This window comes from Anastrepha ludens, chromosome 5 (genome assembly GCF_028408465.1).
Source record: "Anastrepha ludens isolate Willacy chromosome 5, idAnaLude1.1, whole genome shotgun sequence".
In the NCBI taxonomy this organism is placed as follows: Eukaryota; Metazoa; Arthropoda; class Insecta; order Diptera; family Tephritidae; genus Anastrepha; species Anastrepha ludens.
This window is the reverse complement of record NC_071501.1, coordinates 110,946,965-110,968,037: the sequence shown is the minus strand read 5'-3', so window position 1 is coordinate 110,968,037 and position 21,073 is coordinate 110,946,965. Positions and strand designations below refer to the sequence as shown.

Genomic DNA, 21,073 nt, shown 5'->3' with positions numbered 1-21,073 from the left:
AGTGATGTAATCTAAAAACATGGCAGTGCGAAGATTACAGTTCCCACTTACCCAGCTACCTAGAGATGAAATCACTAAAGTAATCAAATTCAAAAATGAACTGAACAATAAGTTAAACTGGAGTATACCTAAATTTGAAAAGAAACTCCAGAAGTGCACCCTGTACTGGTACACAGAAGGAAGGCTCGAAGACTGCAGAAGGAATAGGCGCTGGAATTTACAGCACCAGAATCAAGTGCTCTGTGCGGATGAGCAGTTTTCAAATAGTCTTCCAAGCAGAGATGTATACCATTTGTCTATGTGCAGACAGAAATTTCCCGAATGAGCAAATTGCCATTCTGAGTGACAGTCAGGCGACACTCATGGCCCTATCGTCCTGTAAGATGAAATTCTGGTCCTTGAGTGTATCAAGAAACTCAATTAATCTACTAGGAACGCACAATTGAATTCGGCGAATTTGGGTCCCAAGGCATAGGGGTATAACTGGGAACGAAATAGCGGGCGCATTGGCGAGAGAGGCTGCGGTCTCGCTTTAAATATAACCCGAGTCCTTCCTTGCTATGGGACAATACACAATCAAGGCTAAGCTAAGGAGTGAAGAGCAAGAGCTAAGGGAGGTTTACCGGCACCAAACTATAGGGCTACGCCAGGCGAAATCCCTACTGAGAGGATACAACCAAAAGAGGTTTAAAAAACTCATAATCCTTTCACGGGATTCTCGCAGCCCACTGCAGACTGCGGAGTCATCTACACATGATCGGGAATTGGTCTACGGACTCCTGTCGCTTCTGCCACCAATCTCAGGAAACTCTAATGCACCTTCTCCTCGAATGCAGCGCTACAGCGCGGTGAAGGTTGAGACATCTTAGCCAACTGCAGCCAGAAGATAGGCGTAGACGCTCAATCCAACCCAACTCCATCCTGCGTTTAATAAGGGAAGTGGGTCTGGAGGAGGTACTGTGATGAGTAGAGGACACAAAAGATCAGGAGGACGCAGTGCAAGCCTCATCAAGAATCTAATCTAATCTAATCTAATATGTATAAAGAACTTCATTTAACATCATTCGACTTTTTATTTCCGGTTCATAATTAACATTCGAGTTGAGCGGCCACATTTTTTTTTTTCTTAAATGGTAAAAGACAAAATCAATAAAAGAAATAAAAACAAATTCGAGAATACTTTATAATAATTATACTATATATAAATAAGCAAGCACGATCCGATTATCGCCATCACTCATCTCCAGTTAAACCTTCCACGCTCTGCGTCAGCTGCTCCATTGCCTGTTGTGCCACTCTGCACAAATTACCCTCTTGCGTCTCTGGATCCTCGTACTGCAGTATGTCCACGCATTCTCTGAGTATGCCGATGACGTCAAGGAGTTTCTCTCTCAACGCCTCTGCTGATAGCACACCAGCTATGAAACCGCTTTTGGCCAGCAACACCAATGGCACATGCAATTCGTAGAGCAGAGTTGCACGTGTACGACTCAAACCCGGTTCGAATACATCTAAAACTTTCAACACCTGCCGGCATAGCTCCTCCTTGTGCTCGAGCATGACATCTGGCAATTCAGCTAATTCATATTCTGCGACACGACCATACATCTCAATAAGGCTCTGTCGCAGACCAATTTGTACAAAGTGGAGAGGATGTACAACGACACAATATTTCCGCATAAGTTTTTCGGTTTCTTGCAGCTTCTGTGGACTAGGTTCCATCGCTTGTATAACGGCCACTTCCGCTTGCATAACTGTTAATGCTTTCTGTACGGCATTGTTGGATGTTTTGAAAGAGCAGAGTGTACATTTCCAGTCGCATGAGGAATCTGAATTGAAATTGGTGCACAATAAAGTAATTGAAGTACAAATAATTATTTGAGAGAACCTACCCAGTGGATTTGTCGGCAACAACCAACCATCTTCGCATTTACTGCACTTGAATGTGCTGAAATTTGTACCTAGCTCTAAGGGATCCTTGCAGCGTTTGCATTCACAAGTGAAGAATTTGCCGGCCTTCAGGTGCTCCTGTCGCTGGGCGGTGCCATTCAGAGTGTATGTGTAGGAGTGCTGCAGTTGTTGTCCCTCACCTATATCGCACATGGCGCGCAATCGAATTCTATAGGTCATTAGACAAAACGAGACGACGAGAATTGCGTGTTATGTTTTTCCTTTAGTTTTGAAATATGAAAATTACCTATATCCCTCACTCGGATGTATGGTGCGAAATGTATTCGGTACACAATTATGCGCCAATATACCGGTAATTGGATATAGACATCGCAGTGCGTATCCTTGTACGGTACGTGCTTCGAATGCATTTACCTCCAAAATCCCCACCACTTGCATTATGAGATCTTCAGAGAAACGATCAGCCAATCGGCATGGTCCGCGCAGGTATTGAGCAATATTCACGAAATCGGCATTCCAAACATCACTTAATTTGCGACGTTCTTCGTTGTGGTATTCCATGGGTGCTATTTCGAGTTCCCAACGATTGGGGTCGAATTCTTTCGCAAGAAGGACTCTGTAAGAAAGAGAAAAGTAGAATTTGTAGGTTTTTGATTGTAGAATCCTTTTTAAGTTCTATTTTTCCCCAATAAGAATAATTAAGTACTAAATTATGCAATTTGCTCAATGATCCAGTGAGCCACTCAGAATGTGCTGTTGCCAAATCGGCGGCCATTCAGTTTCCTGAAATAGAACTTCACCAGAGAAAGATGCGATAGACAACGGTTTTAAAACCTTTATTTCGCTCGCGATCTTTACGGTATACATCGTAGCCCTCTCTGGTAATCAGGAAGGAATTACTGTGGACAGGGCCGTAGAGAGCATATCCGGGCCCGGGGGAAAATTGCAAATGCGGGCCCTTTCCAATAATGTCTAATTCATATAAATACGTATAAGGCCGGCGGGCCAATTAGATGTCCTAAATTCAGTAGTTTTCGCGAAGCGTTGTAGGATGAGAAAAAAAACAATTAGCCAAATGAAGTTTTGGGGATAGTTTAATATATATTTGAACTAAAAAAAAAAATTTGTACAATCTCCAACAATATATTGTAAGCCGAGTTATCAATAGATTCCCAGAGCGCCTTGCCACTGAAGTATCCAACTTCTGAACAAGATACAACTTGCAATTTTCATCTGAAAACAAAACAAAAAGATTATTAATTTTGATGTAATTATCTTCGATGTGAACTAAGAAAATTGGGAGAAACACGTAAAATTCGAATTTTTGGGGAAGGTAGAAAAAAAAAGTGGTTTTTCAAAAAAAAAAAACATCTTCAACTGGGTAAAAAAGTCGCTTAAAAAAAGTTTTTGGATGTTTTTTTTTAGTTCACATAGAAGAGAAAACAATACTGAAGATAACGCATTTTGAATGAAATGGATAGCTCGTTTAGTTTTTTTGCAATCGTGTACATAAATTAGGTAAAATCGTGAAAATGAAAAGCCGAGAAAACGCGCTTCAAACTACAACAATAAGCGCACGTTTGCTCGACGCCGCACTACGCTCGGCTCTGTAGCTCTGCAAATACTTGGAATTTAACTCTGAAAATTTGTGTCTCATGTTCTTGAATATCTAAGCTATTGATTTCAGGAAAAAAAAAATCGATTTTTTTGACCTTTTAATTGGCCCGCCGGCCATAATCTCGAGTCCGGGCCCCTCTGAGAACTCCGGGCCCGGGGGAAAAAGTACCCGATCCCGCCCCCCCCCCCCCCCCTCTCGACGGGCCTGACTGTGGAGTTTTGTTTTTTGGACTGCAGCTATTAATGTCGATTTCAATCATGCTGGAGGGTCCGCTACAGTTTAATTGTAGTAGCTTGAAGTGCCCCGAAATGAGGGTCCCGATTCGGGGTATGAGAGACGCCTGGACCTGTCTGCGTTGGTATTTCTGTGTATGCCGCTGTTGTTTTTGTGGCCTGATGGTAATACGCGGCTGCACCACACTGGGCGACTGCGGGTGCAGAGCTCTACAGCAGGAGGCACCGTAGTCACGTGTGTAAACTTTAATGATGCGCAGGCAAGATCATATGCAAAAGTGGAATTGCATCGTGTGGACGATCAAGAGCGGCTGGTTGGTCCTCTCACACGAGTTGAGGGTAAGCTCCGAGGAGCCGTAGAGGTTCCGCGTGTGGTGCTACGTGGTTTTACCAGCGCATTATGCGAGGTCGAGGCCGTGTAGACATGTGAAAAGGTGGTTAGTGTCGTACGGGGTGCCTCAAATGCCGGACACATGTTTAGTATGTTGGGGTCGATTCTAGATAAGTAGGGGCTTAACCTGCTACAATATCCACAACCTTGTTGTGCCAAGGTTACCCAGGGAGAGCTTAAGAAGGTGGTAAGAGTCTCCCGATGAATGTCGTTGATTGTCTGTCTGTACACTGTCCGATCCAGTAATTGTCTGTTTGTTTTGTCCTGGATCTCGTCCGCATAATTAAGGAGGTGCCTCCTGACATGCCTGGGAGGTGGCTCAAGCTCAAGCAGGTGCCTGCATGAGTGAGATCTGCGGTAACACCCTAGCAGGAACTGCTTGCTGAGCAGAATATTATGCTCTTTCACAGGTAGCCTATGGGCCTCGTCATGAAGATGTTGTATTGGGGACATCAGGAGACATCCTGCCACAGTCCTTATGGCAGTGTTTTGACAGGTCTGTAGCTTCGTCCACTGCGAATCACTGGTTCTAGGCGACCAGACAAGCGCAGCATAGTTTAGAACCGGCCGGCCTATTGCCTTAAATGTCGATAGCAACATTTCTTTGTCTTTGCCCCAAGTACTGCCGGCAGTCGGAATTGGTGTGTTATCGACTTTTACCTTAGGTTTCAATTTGACCTCCTTTGTCCAGGTGGTGAAGAGGGTCGCCGTGGACTTATTAGGGGAAAGTTGTAGGTTGCTCGCCGTGAAGAAGCGAGAAAGGCAGGGGAGGTAGTCGTTTACCTTGGCGCACAGGCCATCAATGTCATTGCCATTATCGTGCAGTCGTCGGCGTATGAGACGAGGAAGACTCCCTCTGGTGGCTGGAGAAGTTTCGAAACGTAGAAGTTAAAAAGAAAGAATGAAAGGACACCACCCTGCGGGACTCCTTGCTTTATTGTCCTCTGTTTAGAGGTTCGGTCTCGAAATAGCACCGACGAATGACGACCCCTCAGGTAGTTTGCGGTCCACCTCTTCAGCCCTGGCGGGAGTGTCGACTGTAAAATATAATCTAGTAGCGTGGCATGGCTGACTGTAGCGAAAGCCTTTTTTAGGTCCAACGCTACTAGCACGGTCCTCTCACAGGGGCAGTTTTGGTTGAGCCCGCGGTTTATCTGAAAGTTAGTGACGGTGAGGGCCCTGTCTAGTGTACCGTACCCCACTCTATATGTGTCATATAGACTGAGCAGTTCTTATGGTGTCACCACACGATGCACTGATTATATCTAACCGATGTGAAATTTGGGTGGAGCCTTCTTTGGCAAACGGAAAAGAAATAAGCCTTAACGAGAAGTATTGGGAGCAGTTCTGCTGCATGAAGCTGATCAAGTGACAAACTAGGGGTAAGGTTCAGCGCACTAGACAAGGCTAGTTTACTGGGGCGGCAGCCATTGGTCGGGAAAATCCGGGTCATTTCGGTACGTAGAACCGGCTACCATGGGAAAGCATATTGATAAATCGTGATCTGCGTTTGTTCGGCTCAGTCAGTTGTTCAAAAGTTGCAAAAAACCGTTAAAAGATATAGTTGAGTGAAAGTACCGCTGGTTCTCAGAGAATTCTACAGAATCAGCTGCTGAGCTGAGGAAATTGCAGAGATTTGTTTTATGTTCGCATTCGATAACCCAAAAATTTGTAATAAGTTCGAGTATTGCTAAATTTTGCAAATAGGCGTTCGTTAGCACGAAAAAATTATAAAATTGAGGAAGCAAACTGGCACTTCGATGCAAAAGAGATGACTCATATGATCTGAAAGCGTATGATAAAATTTTTCGTAAATAAAAAAATTATCTTTTATGGAATCTGGTATTTTGTGAACTTCTGCACTTGCGCCGGTTTGTAGATTACAGTTTATAGTCAGAAATGATAAAATTGAAAATTTAACAATAAAAAATATGAGTTTATAAAGTATATCTATCGTAATTTTTATGTAAAAATTTGTAAAAAAACTCAGCAGAAATGTCTTCTTCTACCAGTTTTTACAAGTGCTGGATAATTTTCCGTACGTTAACTTTTTTGATTTTTCTTTACTTTGAGAGAGAATTTACGGTTATGCTCTTGATTTGGATTAATGGCTAATTTTGGTGATGGTTAATTTTGTTAATGAACACCACTTTTTTTCTTGCTAGTTTGTTCTCTCAGGCCCCTCATCCACACAGCAAAGTTACCCTCTTTTTTTTTTTACTTCAATCTGTATTTCATTATTCTTGGATGAAAGATTGATTTGTCCGAAATATTCGTGAAAACTCTCCGTAAAAACCAGGACTCGTTCGAATATTAGTTAGCGGCTGTCGTAGCCGAGTAGATTTGTATCAGACTACCTACTAATTGGTTGGCCCCCGGTTCGATGTCTACCGTGAAATTGTGGTATTAAATGATAGAACGTTTTTTCTATTTCTAACACCGGTAGCCTCACGAAAGGCCATGCCAAACCGCCAAATAATTGCTTACCATGAAAACATCTGTCATGCAACCCATCTGCTATTTGTTGGTTTAGTTATTGCAAAAAACATTCAAGATGCCCACCACAAATTGGAGAAAAAGCTAGTCCAAAAACCTAGCAACGGTTGTGTGGTAGTTGTAGTAAATAAGTAAGTAAATAAGATGAGCGCACTCTTACAAATGCATCAAAAACTCGGCGGGCAGCTCAGTCTAAATAACTGTTTGGAATGTTTGAGAAACAATATTAAAATTATTTAAGCAGATATTTCTTGTTATGTACTTCTACTCAAAAGAAGAGAGATGTCTTATGCTCATGCGTATATATACATACATATTTGCATATACGAGTACAAGCACTTTCCTTCTAGAATTCAATTTCGGTTAAAAGTGATGAAGCACACATTTTCCCTGTATCACTTGCCAAATATTTTATTTAAACGCATTGAAATATGAGAGTGGCGAGAATGTCACGATAAATCAACAGTTTTAAATTTTTTCTGAAACGTGAATGTGGCGCAGATGGTACATACATACATATGTATGTACATACATATATGCATTCATTTAGGTACACAAGTCACTAGTGACGCACATCATACACAAATTTTACTTTTGCCACTAATTTGAACCATTATTGTTTGTTTTAGTTAGATAAAATATGGACATGAATACGTACAAGCATACATATGTACATACATACGCATGCACTTAGATAGTAAGGCTTTCTGCATTTTCAAAAATCTTTATGGCGCTGCCAAGTTTTATTTTACTTAAATTTTTTGCTGCACGTTCGCCGGAAAATTACTGTACCTACATGCTGATTTGGATGTAAGTAAACAAATTTTTTCGAGAAAATTGATTTTGTCAGAGTTTTGTCATAACGATGGCACGCTTTGCCACAAAATTTACATAATGAAAACCAGACAGACATAAGGAAGCTGTCAAAATGCTGCTGAGAATAAATCTAAAATTTATAAAGGCATGCAAGTTTTTTAAAATGTAAATGGTAAATAACAATGTAACAATTAAAAATAAACCTTGTTGAGGGCTGTCCTGTCTTTAAACTGTCAATCGGTCATTACTGTCTGGCATATTTTTTAGTTATTGTAATATTTTTAGAAAAATTTAAAAGCTTATTCAAACGTGTTACGCAAATCAAATAAAATGTGTGCACGTCAATTTTACAAAGCATTTCGTGATTTTCGATGATGATGTGAGGTCATTAGATTATTAACTGAGAGGATATGTGAAGATTTAAGTCTGTAGCGACAAACTGGCAGCAATTGAAGCTTTGAAATGAATAATTTTTCATATTATTTACAAGATAAAACTATAAATGCTGGAAAAAGTGAGCGGAAATTCAATTCAACTGATGCAGTATTTGAGCAGCCGACATAGAGATGAGTACACGTATCATTATTAATGTCGCGGGCCCTACCTGTAATCAAAATAAAAGTAACACCCACTATTTGAAATATTATTTTTGGAGATTTTTTAATTCAGCTTGGAGTTTATCACGTGTGATCACGCTTAATAAAAGTCACAAACAGCTCTTTAAACTTTGCAAGGGTCATAGTCGCCATGTAGAGCTGCATGCAGAGATAGAATTAAGAGCTTAAGCATCTAAGCTGATACCAATTCCATTAAAAGCTCAACAAGCCTTATTTTCATTGTTATATTTAAAAGCATACGGCGGCCGTCATAGGGTTTGTGCGTGACTACCATTCGGAAGTGCCCAGGTTCGAATCTTCGGGCATGGAACACTAGAAGCGGTTTTCCTAGTAGCGATCGCCCCTTGGCAGGCAATGGCAAATCTCTGAGGGTATTTCTGCCATGAAAAAAGCTCCTCGTAAAAAAACCGATCTGCCTTTCGGCGACAGCTTAAACTTGCTTTAAATTACAGGCATCCCCTTTTTAGGAGGAGCAGCTTGGACAAACATAAGATAAAGGATGCCACAACCAAATTATATTACATATATACATAAAAAGTAATTATTAGTCACTTCCAGCTTATTTTTAAGTCTGGAACCGCATTTCTAATACATTTTGTAATATATTACATTTTCGCAGTTTATGTGGTCGTAATTTGGAATGAAATTTTCTGTTCTCTTTTTCCCCAGAAATGAGAAAAAAATTACTCTACTTATTAAAAACCGACAGAGAATAAGAATTTTGCAGATCCAGTTCACTTCAACTTCTAAGCTTTGCAGTTTTTTGCTTCTTCTTCTTCTTATTGAGTGGCACAATAACCGATTTTGGCCGAGTTTAACAAAGCGCGCCAGTCGTTTCTTTCTCGTGCTAACCGGCGCAAATTGGGCACACTAAGTGAAGCCAAAACCTTCTCTACCTGATCTTCTTCTACTACCACCAGCTGGTACCGCATCGAATACTTTCAGAGCCGGAGCGTTTATACCCATTCGGACGACATGAGCCAGCCAACGAAGCCGCTGGATCTTCATGCGCTGTGCTATGTCTGTGTCGTCGTAAAACTCATACAGCTCTTTGCTCCATCGCCTGCAATATTCGCCGTCGCCAACGTGCAAAGGTCGAATAATCTTGCGCAGACTTTTTCTCTCAAGCACTCCAAGCGTCGCTTCATCGGATGTTATCATCGTCGACGCTTCTGCGCCATATGATTAGGCGGGCATAATGAGAGCCTTGTAGAGTGTTAGTTTTAGTTTAAAAAATACCCGATTTATACCATTTACAGTAGCGGGCACTGAAATCCACACAATTTTTATTATATTTTTACACATTTTGAGCCTTGACAGTTTTAGTTTAAAATTCCAAAAATAAAGCGTCTGGTGGAGTTTATTTGGCAAAACTTTCCTTTACTACCACGATATATTTGAGTGGGGGGCGGAGGGGGAGGGGGCGTGGCACCACCCACCACGCTCATTAGAAAGAGCAAGGTCACACCATTATAACTGTGAAAGTCCCAACCTCCTAGTGTCCCTATAGAACTCCTAGGAGAAGTTTAAAAATTAGGTTTTTTCCGACCGCATTTGCAGTTTGTACTGAAATACAGTTGAAGAAAAGAGTATACAGCAGTCGTCAACCCAGCAAGCATTTAACTTAGGTTTTATATTTCATAAAACGTTGTTTTATCGTTGCCGATGGCGAAAATTTAGGTCAAAAATTGTCCGATTTTGCATTATTTCACTATTTATAAATTTTTTTTTTTTGTAAAAATATTTGTTTTTGTTATAAACATGTATATTTGAATCAAAAAAGCGCCGCAGGCGAAAATTTGGACTAAAAATCGCGCGATTTTTATTCCAAATTTTCAGTATTTGTAAAAATATTTGTTTTTGTAATATATATGTATATTTGAAATCAAAAAAGCGCCGCAGGCGAAAATTTGGACTAAAAATAGCGCGATTTTTATTCCAAATTTTCAGTATTTGTAAAAATATTTGTTTTTGTAATATATATGTATATTTGAAATCAAAAAAGCGCCGCAGGCGAAAATTTGGAATAAAAATCGCGCGATTTTTATTCCAAATTTTCAGTATTTGTAAAAATATTTGTTTTTGTAATATTATGTATATTTGAAACTAAAAAAGCCCCTATAAATAATAAAACAATTGTTCGCTTTTGGTTGACTGGGTTTTTCTTATTTCGCTTTTCTCAGCCGATGGCCAATGCTGCTAGTGCTGCTGCCTTCTTATATTTGTATAACTTGTTATTATACAAATTTAATAATAATAATAATAATAATAATATTTCGCTTTGTTCTTCTCTCTCTCATCGTTCGTTTGACAGTTCGCTCCTCAAATTTATTCTGCACGGTATTACAAACGGTTAGAAGAACATTTGTAATAATAGAATTTTAATAGAATTTGGACTATTATTTAGTAAAAATAGCTTTAAATGCTTAAAAATTAATGTAATAAAGAATGTTTATAAGTGATTTTGTTACTTTTCTGTGTTTGTATTTATGTGAAATAAGCGTCTGTAATAGGGCATTTTTTTAAGCTTATGCAAAAAAGCTGCATTTTTAACGTTAAATATTGCTATTAATTCTTAATTTTAATTTATAAAAAGTAATATAAATCAAAAGGCTGATATAGTGACTACATTTGCGTGTTATAATTTTTAAATTCGGTCCACGCACTTAGACATTATAAGCAAATATATCGTGGTAGAAAAGGAAAGCTCAGCCGTTTATTTATTAAAAGTTTTTAATGGCTTTCAATTAAAGTATTTTTAAATATAATAATATTTTTGTTTCTTCGAAGTTCAAATACTTTGAAGTAAAATTGTGACTCTACCAAATCTAACTTTAGCACCAATTTCGCTAAGAGTAAAGTTTCGTGACTGAAGGTTAAATTTTTAGTTTTATCGCACTGGCTTATTTTTTATGGGTCGACATTTTTCCACTTTTTGCACGACTTACCAATCGAGCACTCAAATAAAAACAAAAAATTAAATAAAATCAATTTTAATTGGCCACTACGCAAATGCCCGACTGCTGTGCTCGTTACTCCATGCAACTTTGCAGAGCATGCAAAAATATTAAACAAAATAATATTAGGTAAAAGTGTGTCAAATCAATGATTTCCATTACTGTCGTTTGCAAAAATTTAAATTTGTTTTACTGGTGATTTTAAATTCGCGCGGGATGGATTGATTATACTTAAGATTTATAATATCGTGCGCCCACCCACCCACGTACCTACGGTGCTGGTCTTTAATTTCATTTTAATTCGAATATATTGTACATAAATAAATATGCACAAATCGCTCCTTTGCATGAATAACGGCACATCTCAAAAGATATGAAAGTGGAGAGATACGCTTTTGAAGTATTCATTTAACTAAAACTTTTCGGTAATGCAAAATAAAACGTTTTCCCATCTGTTAGCAAGTGTACCCATGCTGATACACAGTTATGTTAGTTAACATAACTTCTCATATCTCGCTAATTAAGCCGTAGAAGGTGAAAAATTTACTGAGTGCAACTTTTTCCGTTATATAACACACGCTCTTCTGGCGCTCATTCCCTTTGATTTGGCATTTGAACTAACATTAGTAGAACGTTATAAAAAAATTAAATTGCGTTCTGGCAATTCTTTTATGAAATCTAGTAGAAATAACTCTATTATTTTTGACAAAGGCATTCATATGAAGTATATCTACCTAAAACACTCTAAATTAATATAATTAAATTAAAACTCAATCGAAATCTTTAAATCGCTTATCCAATTATCTCGAATCACTACCTCAACGTCGTTATACAATCCAACTGCGGACACCCATTCGCATCGCATTGCAATGGAATGAATTTTGCACGCGCCTGACAAAACACCGAACACTCCCAGCGGCGGTGGTATTTCGCTCCAGCATCATTGCAATTTGCACACAATGGCCATTTGCACTCCTCACAGCGCTGATCCGCTGCAGCATTATTACATTTCACTGGCGCATAACACTCCAGACACACTGTAGGTCCATTACATTTTGGCCCATGTATAAATGGTAATTCTTCCACTAACAAATCGTTGGCCTTTGCAGCGCTCTCAACTATCAAATAACGTCCTAAAATTGAATTGCTCCGCACGGCTGTACGATTTAAACTGAGTAACGTTTTTGATGTGTCCATTTCATAGACTAAAATTCATTTATGTGCTCAAAAAGTAAGATAGCAAAATCGCATAATGCCTTGTGGTGCGAATTTTTGTAGCGATACAGATGATTTAAGGGTTTATGTGTATGTACGTGTGTGCGGAATGGTTAGAAATAAATTTTAATACAGTATGAAGAATTTATACTAATATGCCTAGTATGAACACTAGTCGACGGATTGTGGATTCATGCGCTCCTCTGTATGTAGTATGTATGTATGTATGTATGTACATATGTATCTGTTGCTATATTTTGTCGCTAGCTGTGCACTTTCGCTGCATTTTTGACGGAGTGATAAATTATTTCATTTGCTTATTTTAGCCGCGTTTGCATTTACTTTCGAAAATGTGTAGCTTACATTGGTTTTGTAAGAAAAATTAGGAGATATGCACATCCGTTTTCATAGATGCAAAGGCAGACCACACATGAACGTACAGTTTTAAGGGGTTATGCCACTGTGGCGGCGGAGAAAATAAACATATTTTGGGAATTTTTTCAGTGGCTACAAGGAAATAAATTAAAATTTTGCAAAAGGTATTTCTTTCGAAGAAAATTTATTTTTTGAAGATGGTGCACACACATTTTCTTTTTAATGGCCTAACCCTTAAAAAACATTTTGTGACCCCGAAAATTATATTGCTCTTAAAAGGCTCATACAAATTTTTGAGTTTCAATTTGTACTTATTAAAAGGGGAGTCCATAAGAAACATATCTTAAAATATCTGTGTTCTCATTTGTAAGCGGCACTTATGAAATATTTTTGTAATGAAAATAAATGCATATACAGTGAAATTCCTTATAACCGGACACTCACCGTCGCAGTGTTTTTGTCCGGCTATGGGAGATGTCCGCTTATAAGGGATGAAGTCACAAAATATTTATATACCACACATATGAATTGTAGTGTACATAGTTTATTTAAGAAATTTTTGGAAGTAAAGAATATTTGCATACTTTAGTATTACATATAAATACATATATGTACATATAGCGATTAAGTACATTGTACAAGTCTTTACATTTCAATACTAGTTTGATTGAAAAAATTAGGTAATGCTTGATTGCTTTAATTTAAAATGTTCATTTTCAAAGTGACTCTCGATATTTTTAATGTGCTGAAAAGCTACATAGTCATTTTTTGCATAATGTTTCAAGCCCGCAACAAGTTTTAAAGCCTCATCCTATGATGTTATAGGCTCACTTATTTCTTCTGAAAATTCATCTTCTGAATCACTTATGTCCATAGTATCATCTTGTTGGTCAAATTGAACTTCTATATTGTTGTCCTCAGTGAAAACATTTTGATCCATTTGGAGAAAACCTTTGAACGCAACCATTCGCATGCAACTGACTTAACAAACTGAATGGAAAACTACTCTTAATTTAAAACACAGGACTTGAATGAGTGTATACATGTTAAAAGGGGAATCACCTGTTTCATTTTTATAATGAACAACAAAACTTGCTTGTGATATTTTTGAATTTTGTCCGTTTATGAGAAATTTTTTTATGAAAATGGTTTGAAATACCTTGTCCGCGTCCGGTTATTAGAGTGTCCGTTTATTAGGATGATATTTGTACGAAAAAATGTATGAAAAACCTGTGTGCCCAAAATTTGTCCGGTTATTGGAGCTGTCCGGTTATAAGGACTGTCCGTAATGGGGAATTTCACTGTATTTATAATGTGATTTGGGCAACAGTGCGTATAAGTAACATTTTATTTCACACTGCATGATAATTTTCATTGTTTGTGGTATCGAAACAAATATCGAGTACTGAATAAATAACGATTAAAACTACTGCGTATATTCAAGTATCGCATAAAAAGTTTGCATTATAAGAACTAAACATTTTTTTTGGTTTTTATTATTGATCGGAACTTAATTGCTTAACGTTTTGTTTGAATTTTACAAAGGGAAATGCTCAAAAATTAACATTTTTATATTAATTATACATATTTAGCACACCAATTGATAAAAAAAAAATCTTCCTCCCTAGCTAAGGTACAAAAAAGCAATAGCTCTAAATATTTTTCTGATAAGATTCGACTTCCTTAACAACCGCGCTGTTACTTCTGCCTTTTCCAAACTGGATAAAGAAGCAAAGCGTATGGGTCTAGTGGTGAACGAGGACAAAACCAAGTACCTCCTGCCATCAAGCAAACGGCACATTCGCGTATCGGAACCAAGGTCACTGCTAACAGTTCTCTCTCGACGAAAAAAAACTAACACTCTACAAGGCTCTCACCATGCGCTTCCTAACGAATGGCACAGAAGCTTGGACGATGACAATATTCGATGATGCGTCCCTTACCGTGTTTGAGAGAAAGATTCTGCGTCAGATTTTTGAAACTTTCCACGTTGGCAACGGCGAGTATCCCAGGCGATGGAAAAATGAGCATCGAATAAAGCTCCAGCGGCTTACGCCGTCCTGGTTCATGTCGGCTCTGAAAGCATTCGATGTGATACCAGCTGGTAATAGCAGAGGAAGAGGAAAGATTAGGTGGACAAGGACTTGGCTTCAGTTGGTGTCCAACCACCAAATTCATAATTTGATGATGGCATTTTTTCAAGTCAAATTTTATGGGAAATAAGTAGATGGAAACGGTGGTCGAATTCTCTTTTGGCGTTGCTCGTGGTGTTCATATACTTGCAATTGTTAGTTTTTAGTCTACAGTTAGCAACAATATTGGGAGGAACGACAACGCAAACGGTGTTGACAGAGCATGGGCATCAGAAGTAACAAGTTTAAGTAAAAAAATTTACCCTCCATGAACGCCGCCTTACTAATACTCATTAGGTGCTTCCAGGCTAATAATTAAAAAATCGATCAAAAAATGTTAATCCCTTTGTTCTGAAAAAAAAAAAAACAAATGTATATAATAGTGCTAATAACTAAGCTTTAATACTGCATACTAACAGTGGACGAGATCCAGGACAAAACTGACAGACCTCTCCAGGATCAGACAGTATACAGACAGGCTATTAACGACATTCATCGGGAGACACTTACCACCTTCCTAAACTCCCGACCCCCGAATGCCGTTATCGGGGTCCAACCACCACCTATCGCAGACGAAGAGCTCCAGCTTCCTCGAGAGTCCCGCGTAATCTTGGCACAATTACGTTCTGGATATTGTAGCAGGTTAAACTCCTACCTATCCAGAATCGACCCCGACATACTAAACATATGTCCTGCATGTGAAGGTACCCCGCACGACACTAACCACCTCTTCACATGCCCCATCAAACCCACTCATCTAACACCTCTCTCCCTCTGGACCCAACCCGTCGAAACTGCCAGTTTCCTGGGCCTACCGTTAGATGAGCTAGACGAAGACGACCGGTAATTTACACTACACTGACAGGGCGAAGATACTGCTACAACAACAACAACAACAACTGCATACTAACAAATTTTCTTGAAATTCTGCTTAAAAAATGTGTGGAGTTTTTCTAATTTTTGTTTACGGTTTGAACTCGGTTTATATGGGACAATGAACTTTATTTAAAAAAAGTATATAATGAGTATGCAAAAACCAACGAAAAAATAGTTGAAGAGGATGGAAGTGTTGAGGTGCCGCGGACTATACATACAATATATTAGTTTTCATTATTTTTGCGCAAATGTGATGTGGAATCAGCGGTATAAAGTGTACAAAAATGTTGATGACTTTCCGAGCGCGGCTTGAAGCGAGTGACGACAAAAAAGTGATCATTCAACTTTTTAAGCGGGACCCTTCTTTGCGACTACGCCAAGCATGATCAGTTCCTGCTAAAAAGGAAATAGATGTGAGTATCAACACCATCGAACTTCGACTGAAGTAGGCGAAGATATCCTCAGAAAAACATATTGAGAAACAACAAAACAAAAAAATGGCGTCACAGTAATGGACTGGCCTTCCAAGTATCAAGATGCCAACCCCATTGAAAATGTGTGGGGAACTATGAAAACGCTTATTGCCGATAGGGCAGTCCTCGATATAAAGCAACTCGTGCGTCAAGTTCGAAAAATCTAGTCCTGTTTGTCGACGAACTACGCAGAAAAGCTGATTCAAAGCATGAAGAAAATGTGAGGCTATACTCGTCAACGATGAAGACTACACCGTTTATTGAGTAATTGTGACTCGTAGTTTTGTGCATACTTTCATGTAAAAAAAAAATGAAAATATTTATCTTTTATGCGTCATGAATAATCCTTTTTTCTGTACATAAATAAATTTATTACGTCCCTGTTTTTCATTTATTCGGAATCGGAAATTACAATCGAAAGGGTGAAAAATACAATTGCAGTATTCGCAAACACCACAAAATATTCAACAGCAGAAACATATAAGCAAAAGTTGCCGACACCCTGCAATAAACACCGCTTCTACAGTATTAAATAAAAGCCCACACGGAAAAACTGTAAGTAGCAGCCAAAATGTTTCGAATTTTTTATCATAAGTGAAAATCACAATTTAACAAAGCGAAATTAAAAAAAAATTATGATTAAGAGGTTAGGGGTCAGAGGCCCGAAAAAATTATGATTTTCAATAATTTTTCTTTGCTGATCAATTGTTTTATTTTACAAAAATAAATACAAATCATGTTTCGACTTGACTTTAGCAAAATTTCAACAAAAAAATTAATAATTGTAAAAGTTATAGCTGTTTGTGTGGAGCCTGTTTCGCCAGAAGTCCCTTGCGGTGATCATCACAAGTCCTTGGAGATTCATCCAAAATCAATCGGCGAAGAGAACTTAGTTTTATTAATATGCCTGATCGAAGTTTTTTTTAAATTAACAATAAGGCGGCCTCAGGAAATATTTTTCAGACTTTCGAGAAAAAAACCGACAATAAATTGTTAAAAAAAAATCGAAATTAAAAAAAAAAAAAGTTCTTCGAAAAGGTCCGAGTTTTTTATGTTTTTCAAAAGCTGTTTAAATTTTATTGAAATCTACCAAGCGGTTTTTAAGTTATAGTGATCACCATTTCAAAAAACATAGTTTTGAGAAGAACGCATTTAAAGTTTTGCTATCGATTTATGTAGCGTCCGAGCGCCCTTTATTAATTTTTGAATAACTCGAAAAGTATTTGTCGGCTTTACTTCAAATTTTCACACAATATTTTTAAGATCCTTTAACTTTAAGAAAATGCAAAAAAAAGTGCAATTTTTTGGAAATTCTCACTACCCCTAACCCCTTAAGCTATGTAGCTTGAATCGCTAGTTACTTTCTATATTCTGCTTTGCCCTTTTTTCATACATACATATTTACCCGATAAAGAGCAGTGCAACACACCAGTTACTCTGCTGACGACAATTATTGCTTTAGGTATGTTTTTAATATTAATATTACATTTATACTTTACAAATTAATTTATAAAATATATTCTGGAGGCTCGGTTACTGGACCATTTTGCCTTGCAAGCGAGTTATTGCTTTATAAAGGGTGGTTAAATTTCAAGGGCCGATGTTGAATGTGAACCACACCTAAACGTCAACAACGCCGTTGGACTTCTTTCTTTGGGGTTATTTGAAATAAAAGGTGTACATCGATAAGCCAGCAACAATTCAAGAGCTAAAGGATGAGATAATTCGGCACATTAACGGCATAGAACCTCAATTATATCACAGCGTCATCGAAAATTTGGACCATCGGATGGAGGTGTACCGCCGAGGCCGCGGCGGCTATTTGGCCAATATTTTGTTCCATACGTAATTGAGCCATACCAGTATTATCATAATAAAGAGAAATGACAATAATTTCGTAAAACAATTGTATTTTATTCAAAATCAACACCGGCCCTTAAAACTTAACCACCCATTACAATATTTAAAATATATTATACGAATAATATGCCGCCAATAGTCAGTTTTTGTTTCGGTTAGCAATTAACCAGTGGGCAATTTTTTTCATTTCATCTCTTTCAAGTCTAAAGCATAATAATAGTTTTTACTTACGAAACGTTAGCTGATATAAGCTTAAATTGCTAAAGATAATTAAATAAACTAAAAAGCAGCGTTCAAAAATCCATATAATTAACTGACAGATGTACGCTAACCAACCATTAAGAAAGCAGCTCTGTAAAAATGTAAATGTCTTTATCAATTTCCTTTGTTGCGCCATGTTTTTTTTTATTTGTTTACCTACGCACATATTTACGTGCATACATACATACATATGGTACATATCTCTTTGCCAAAATCATGTCAACAAAAGAAAGCCATAAGCTTCAAACAACAGACGAACTAAAATTGGTGTAAAAGGGAATCGATCAAATGCATTCACTCATTACTAACCTCAAAGGTGTTATGCAATCCAGTTGTGTGCAAACTCCATCTTCACTGACATTTCCGGCAAAATGGACTTTTGCTTTAGCAAATATCGCACACTCATCCTTATGATCGAGTGCATCAAAACACGCACTACACAATGGCCAATCACACTTTTCGCAACGATCCAGCGAATCACCATCTTCGCCGAAAATCAAATCGCGATAACAACCGAGACAAACGATACCGCTATTCTGTTTGGGTCCCACCGCAAAGGGTGACTCCTCTACAACTATGTCGCCCTTCTTAACTGGTTCTGTAGTCACCAGGCTGCGACCTAGCAATGGATCGATTTCAATACGTGATTTAAGCATTTCTGTTGTAAATTTTTCAGCTACTGCACTTTGGACAGTACTGTATGTTGGTGATAGTTCGCTTAGTTCAATAATTTTTGGGCTTTTTTGCGCCTTAATGCGTGAAAATTTCGTAAATAGAGCGAGAACTTTATGCACTAATTTTTCATTTATTTATTTTTATTTTTTTGCTTTTTGGATTGAACTGACTGATCAGGTTTTTAATAGATTCCTTCTAGAAAATTCACGGTATAAATTTTAATTAACCGCAATTGATTGTAAAAATTGATTGACGTGTTTCTGCGATTGCGAACCTTCTTCGATTCATTCTTAACTCATTCAAAATGTGCTCTGTTGCCGCTTATATATACATACTGAGGTATGTACATGTTTGAGGCTGCCCAGCGCTGAGAGATTTATTTTTAGTTTTTTTGTTGTTGTTTGTTTTTGGATACATACGAGCACTTGATGTGCACCCTAAAGTGAGTCCCGATCGTAGAGAGTCTGGGAAAAGGGCTTCTTCTTTATGTTCGCAATAAAAAAAAGCGATTTCAATTTTCATTTGAAACAAAATGCAGGTATTTTTAATATTAGTGATTTTTATTTAAGGCAGGACAATACATATACATAGTTATATGCAACGGAAAAGAAAATATAGCGGCCAAATGAGCCATTGTAGGCTGCATTCATACAATTGGCACTTTCTTTGCTTATTTTGTTTAGCGGCTTCTTGTGTTTTTCCAATTTATGTTTTATTGAACGAAAGAAGGCATTACAAATAAACAGAAAAATAAGGAAAGTACATCTAAATAAGTAAACAACGTGAGCATACAAGTGTGATCACTTTATTCACGACGACTCATTTTGGCAAAAAAAAAGAAAAACAATTAACGTAAATTGTATTATAAAAGGAATTTGGAAGAAAGTTCTACACTCAAAACGACACATTTGAAAAGAATAGACAGATAAACAGAATTGTTAAATGTTTGCATTTGTGTAATCTTTAAATAGTAACATAAATCACATAAAAAATATATATTAAAATTATCATAATGTATTTTGTTTGAAAACTTTTTTCTGTGAAGGGAATGGTTTTTCGCTCTTAAGAAATTAAAAAACAAATGTATGTAAAAAAAAAATTTATGTAAAATGTAAAAAATATCAAATGTAAAATAAAAAAACATTAAAAATAAAATTATTAAAAAATTAAAAAAAAAGTAGAAACTAATAACCAAATATACGTAAATAAAAACAATTAATGTAAAAAATGTAAAGTAAAAAATAAAAGCATTAAACAAATAAAAAATAAAATAATTAATGAAAAAATTAAATTAATACAAAAAGTTAAAAAAAAAAAATTCAACTGAATGTCATTTTTGACGAGATCCAAAAGTTGTAAAGGGTGTGCCAAATGAAAAGAACCTAATTCTGTATAAAGTTCTAAACCGGGGCTATTTCTTAATGATTTTCCCCCTATTTCTTCAGGAGCGTCTATAGGCACTTTTATGTAGTGATATGCAGACCGTTACGAAAATATATTTTAATAAAATCGTTAAGTCAAAAAATCAATACAATTTATTATACTGCCTGTTTTTGGTATATATTATTTCCTGTCACTTTTTCACTGCATTTCAACTATCAAAGGATTCAAACCGTCCAATTGCTAGCGGAACAAATCAGAAGTTATTGTTTATTTTCTTGGTAGAAGCCCAAAAACGACGAGATATAAAAACATTATTTGACGAATGTCTACTTTTGATAAATTTCTGTATGTCAGGGTCAAAATTATTGATGCGGGGGCATTCCGGATCGAGGAGTGTTTTTAAATGTAAAGCCACTAGTACGAAAAGCGAATTATCATTGCCCACCTTTTGTTGGATGTCGACCTCCTCCTCCAATTTGAGGTGTGCGTCTTGGCGTTGCCCCACAAATGGAGGCCGCTACAGTTTATGCCGCCTTTCTTTCGTATTGCTATTCGGCTATTTGAAAAAAAAACCTCTTCTATTATCATTTGGGGTTTCATGCCAAAAACGGGTTTGGAACCTGGACCTACCAAGTGATAGTCGTGCTCAAACCAATTCGACTACGGCGGCTGAAATACTCTCAGAGTTCCTTCGATTGCAATCCCAAATATCGGCATGAAAAGTGATTGTTTTCAACCCCAACTTTTCCTTTTTATTATCCTTAACTACTTTTACTTTTGCTAC

General features: G+C 37.4%; 1 protein-coding gene across 2 annotated transcripts; it reads right to left on the bottom strand.

Moving 5' to 3' along the window:
- Positions 1–1,053: 1,053 nt before the first annotated feature.
- On the bottom strand, positions 1,054–19,217 carry LOC128863508 (SET domain-containing protein SmydA-8). Of its 2 annotated transcripts, none has more exons than XM_054102710.1 (4): positions 18,541–19,217; positions 2,198–2,527; positions 1,893–2,119; positions 1,054–1,829 (listed from the first exon to the last, which is right to left on the bottom strand). In XM_054102710.1, exons 1-4 carry the CDS (start codon positions 18,885–18,887, stop codon positions 1,234–1,236), a joined length of 1,500 nt encoding a protein of 499 aa, XP_053958685.1. In that variant the 5' UTR covers positions 18,888–19,217; the 3' UTR covers positions 1,054–1,233. The 2 variants fall into 2 exon arrangements, with proteins under 2 accessions (XP_053958685.1, XP_053958684.1); XM_054102709.1 differs by lacking the exon at positions 18,541–19,217 and adding an exon at positions 11,857–12,251.
- Between the last annotated feature and the right edge of the window lie 1,856 nt (positions 19,218–21,073).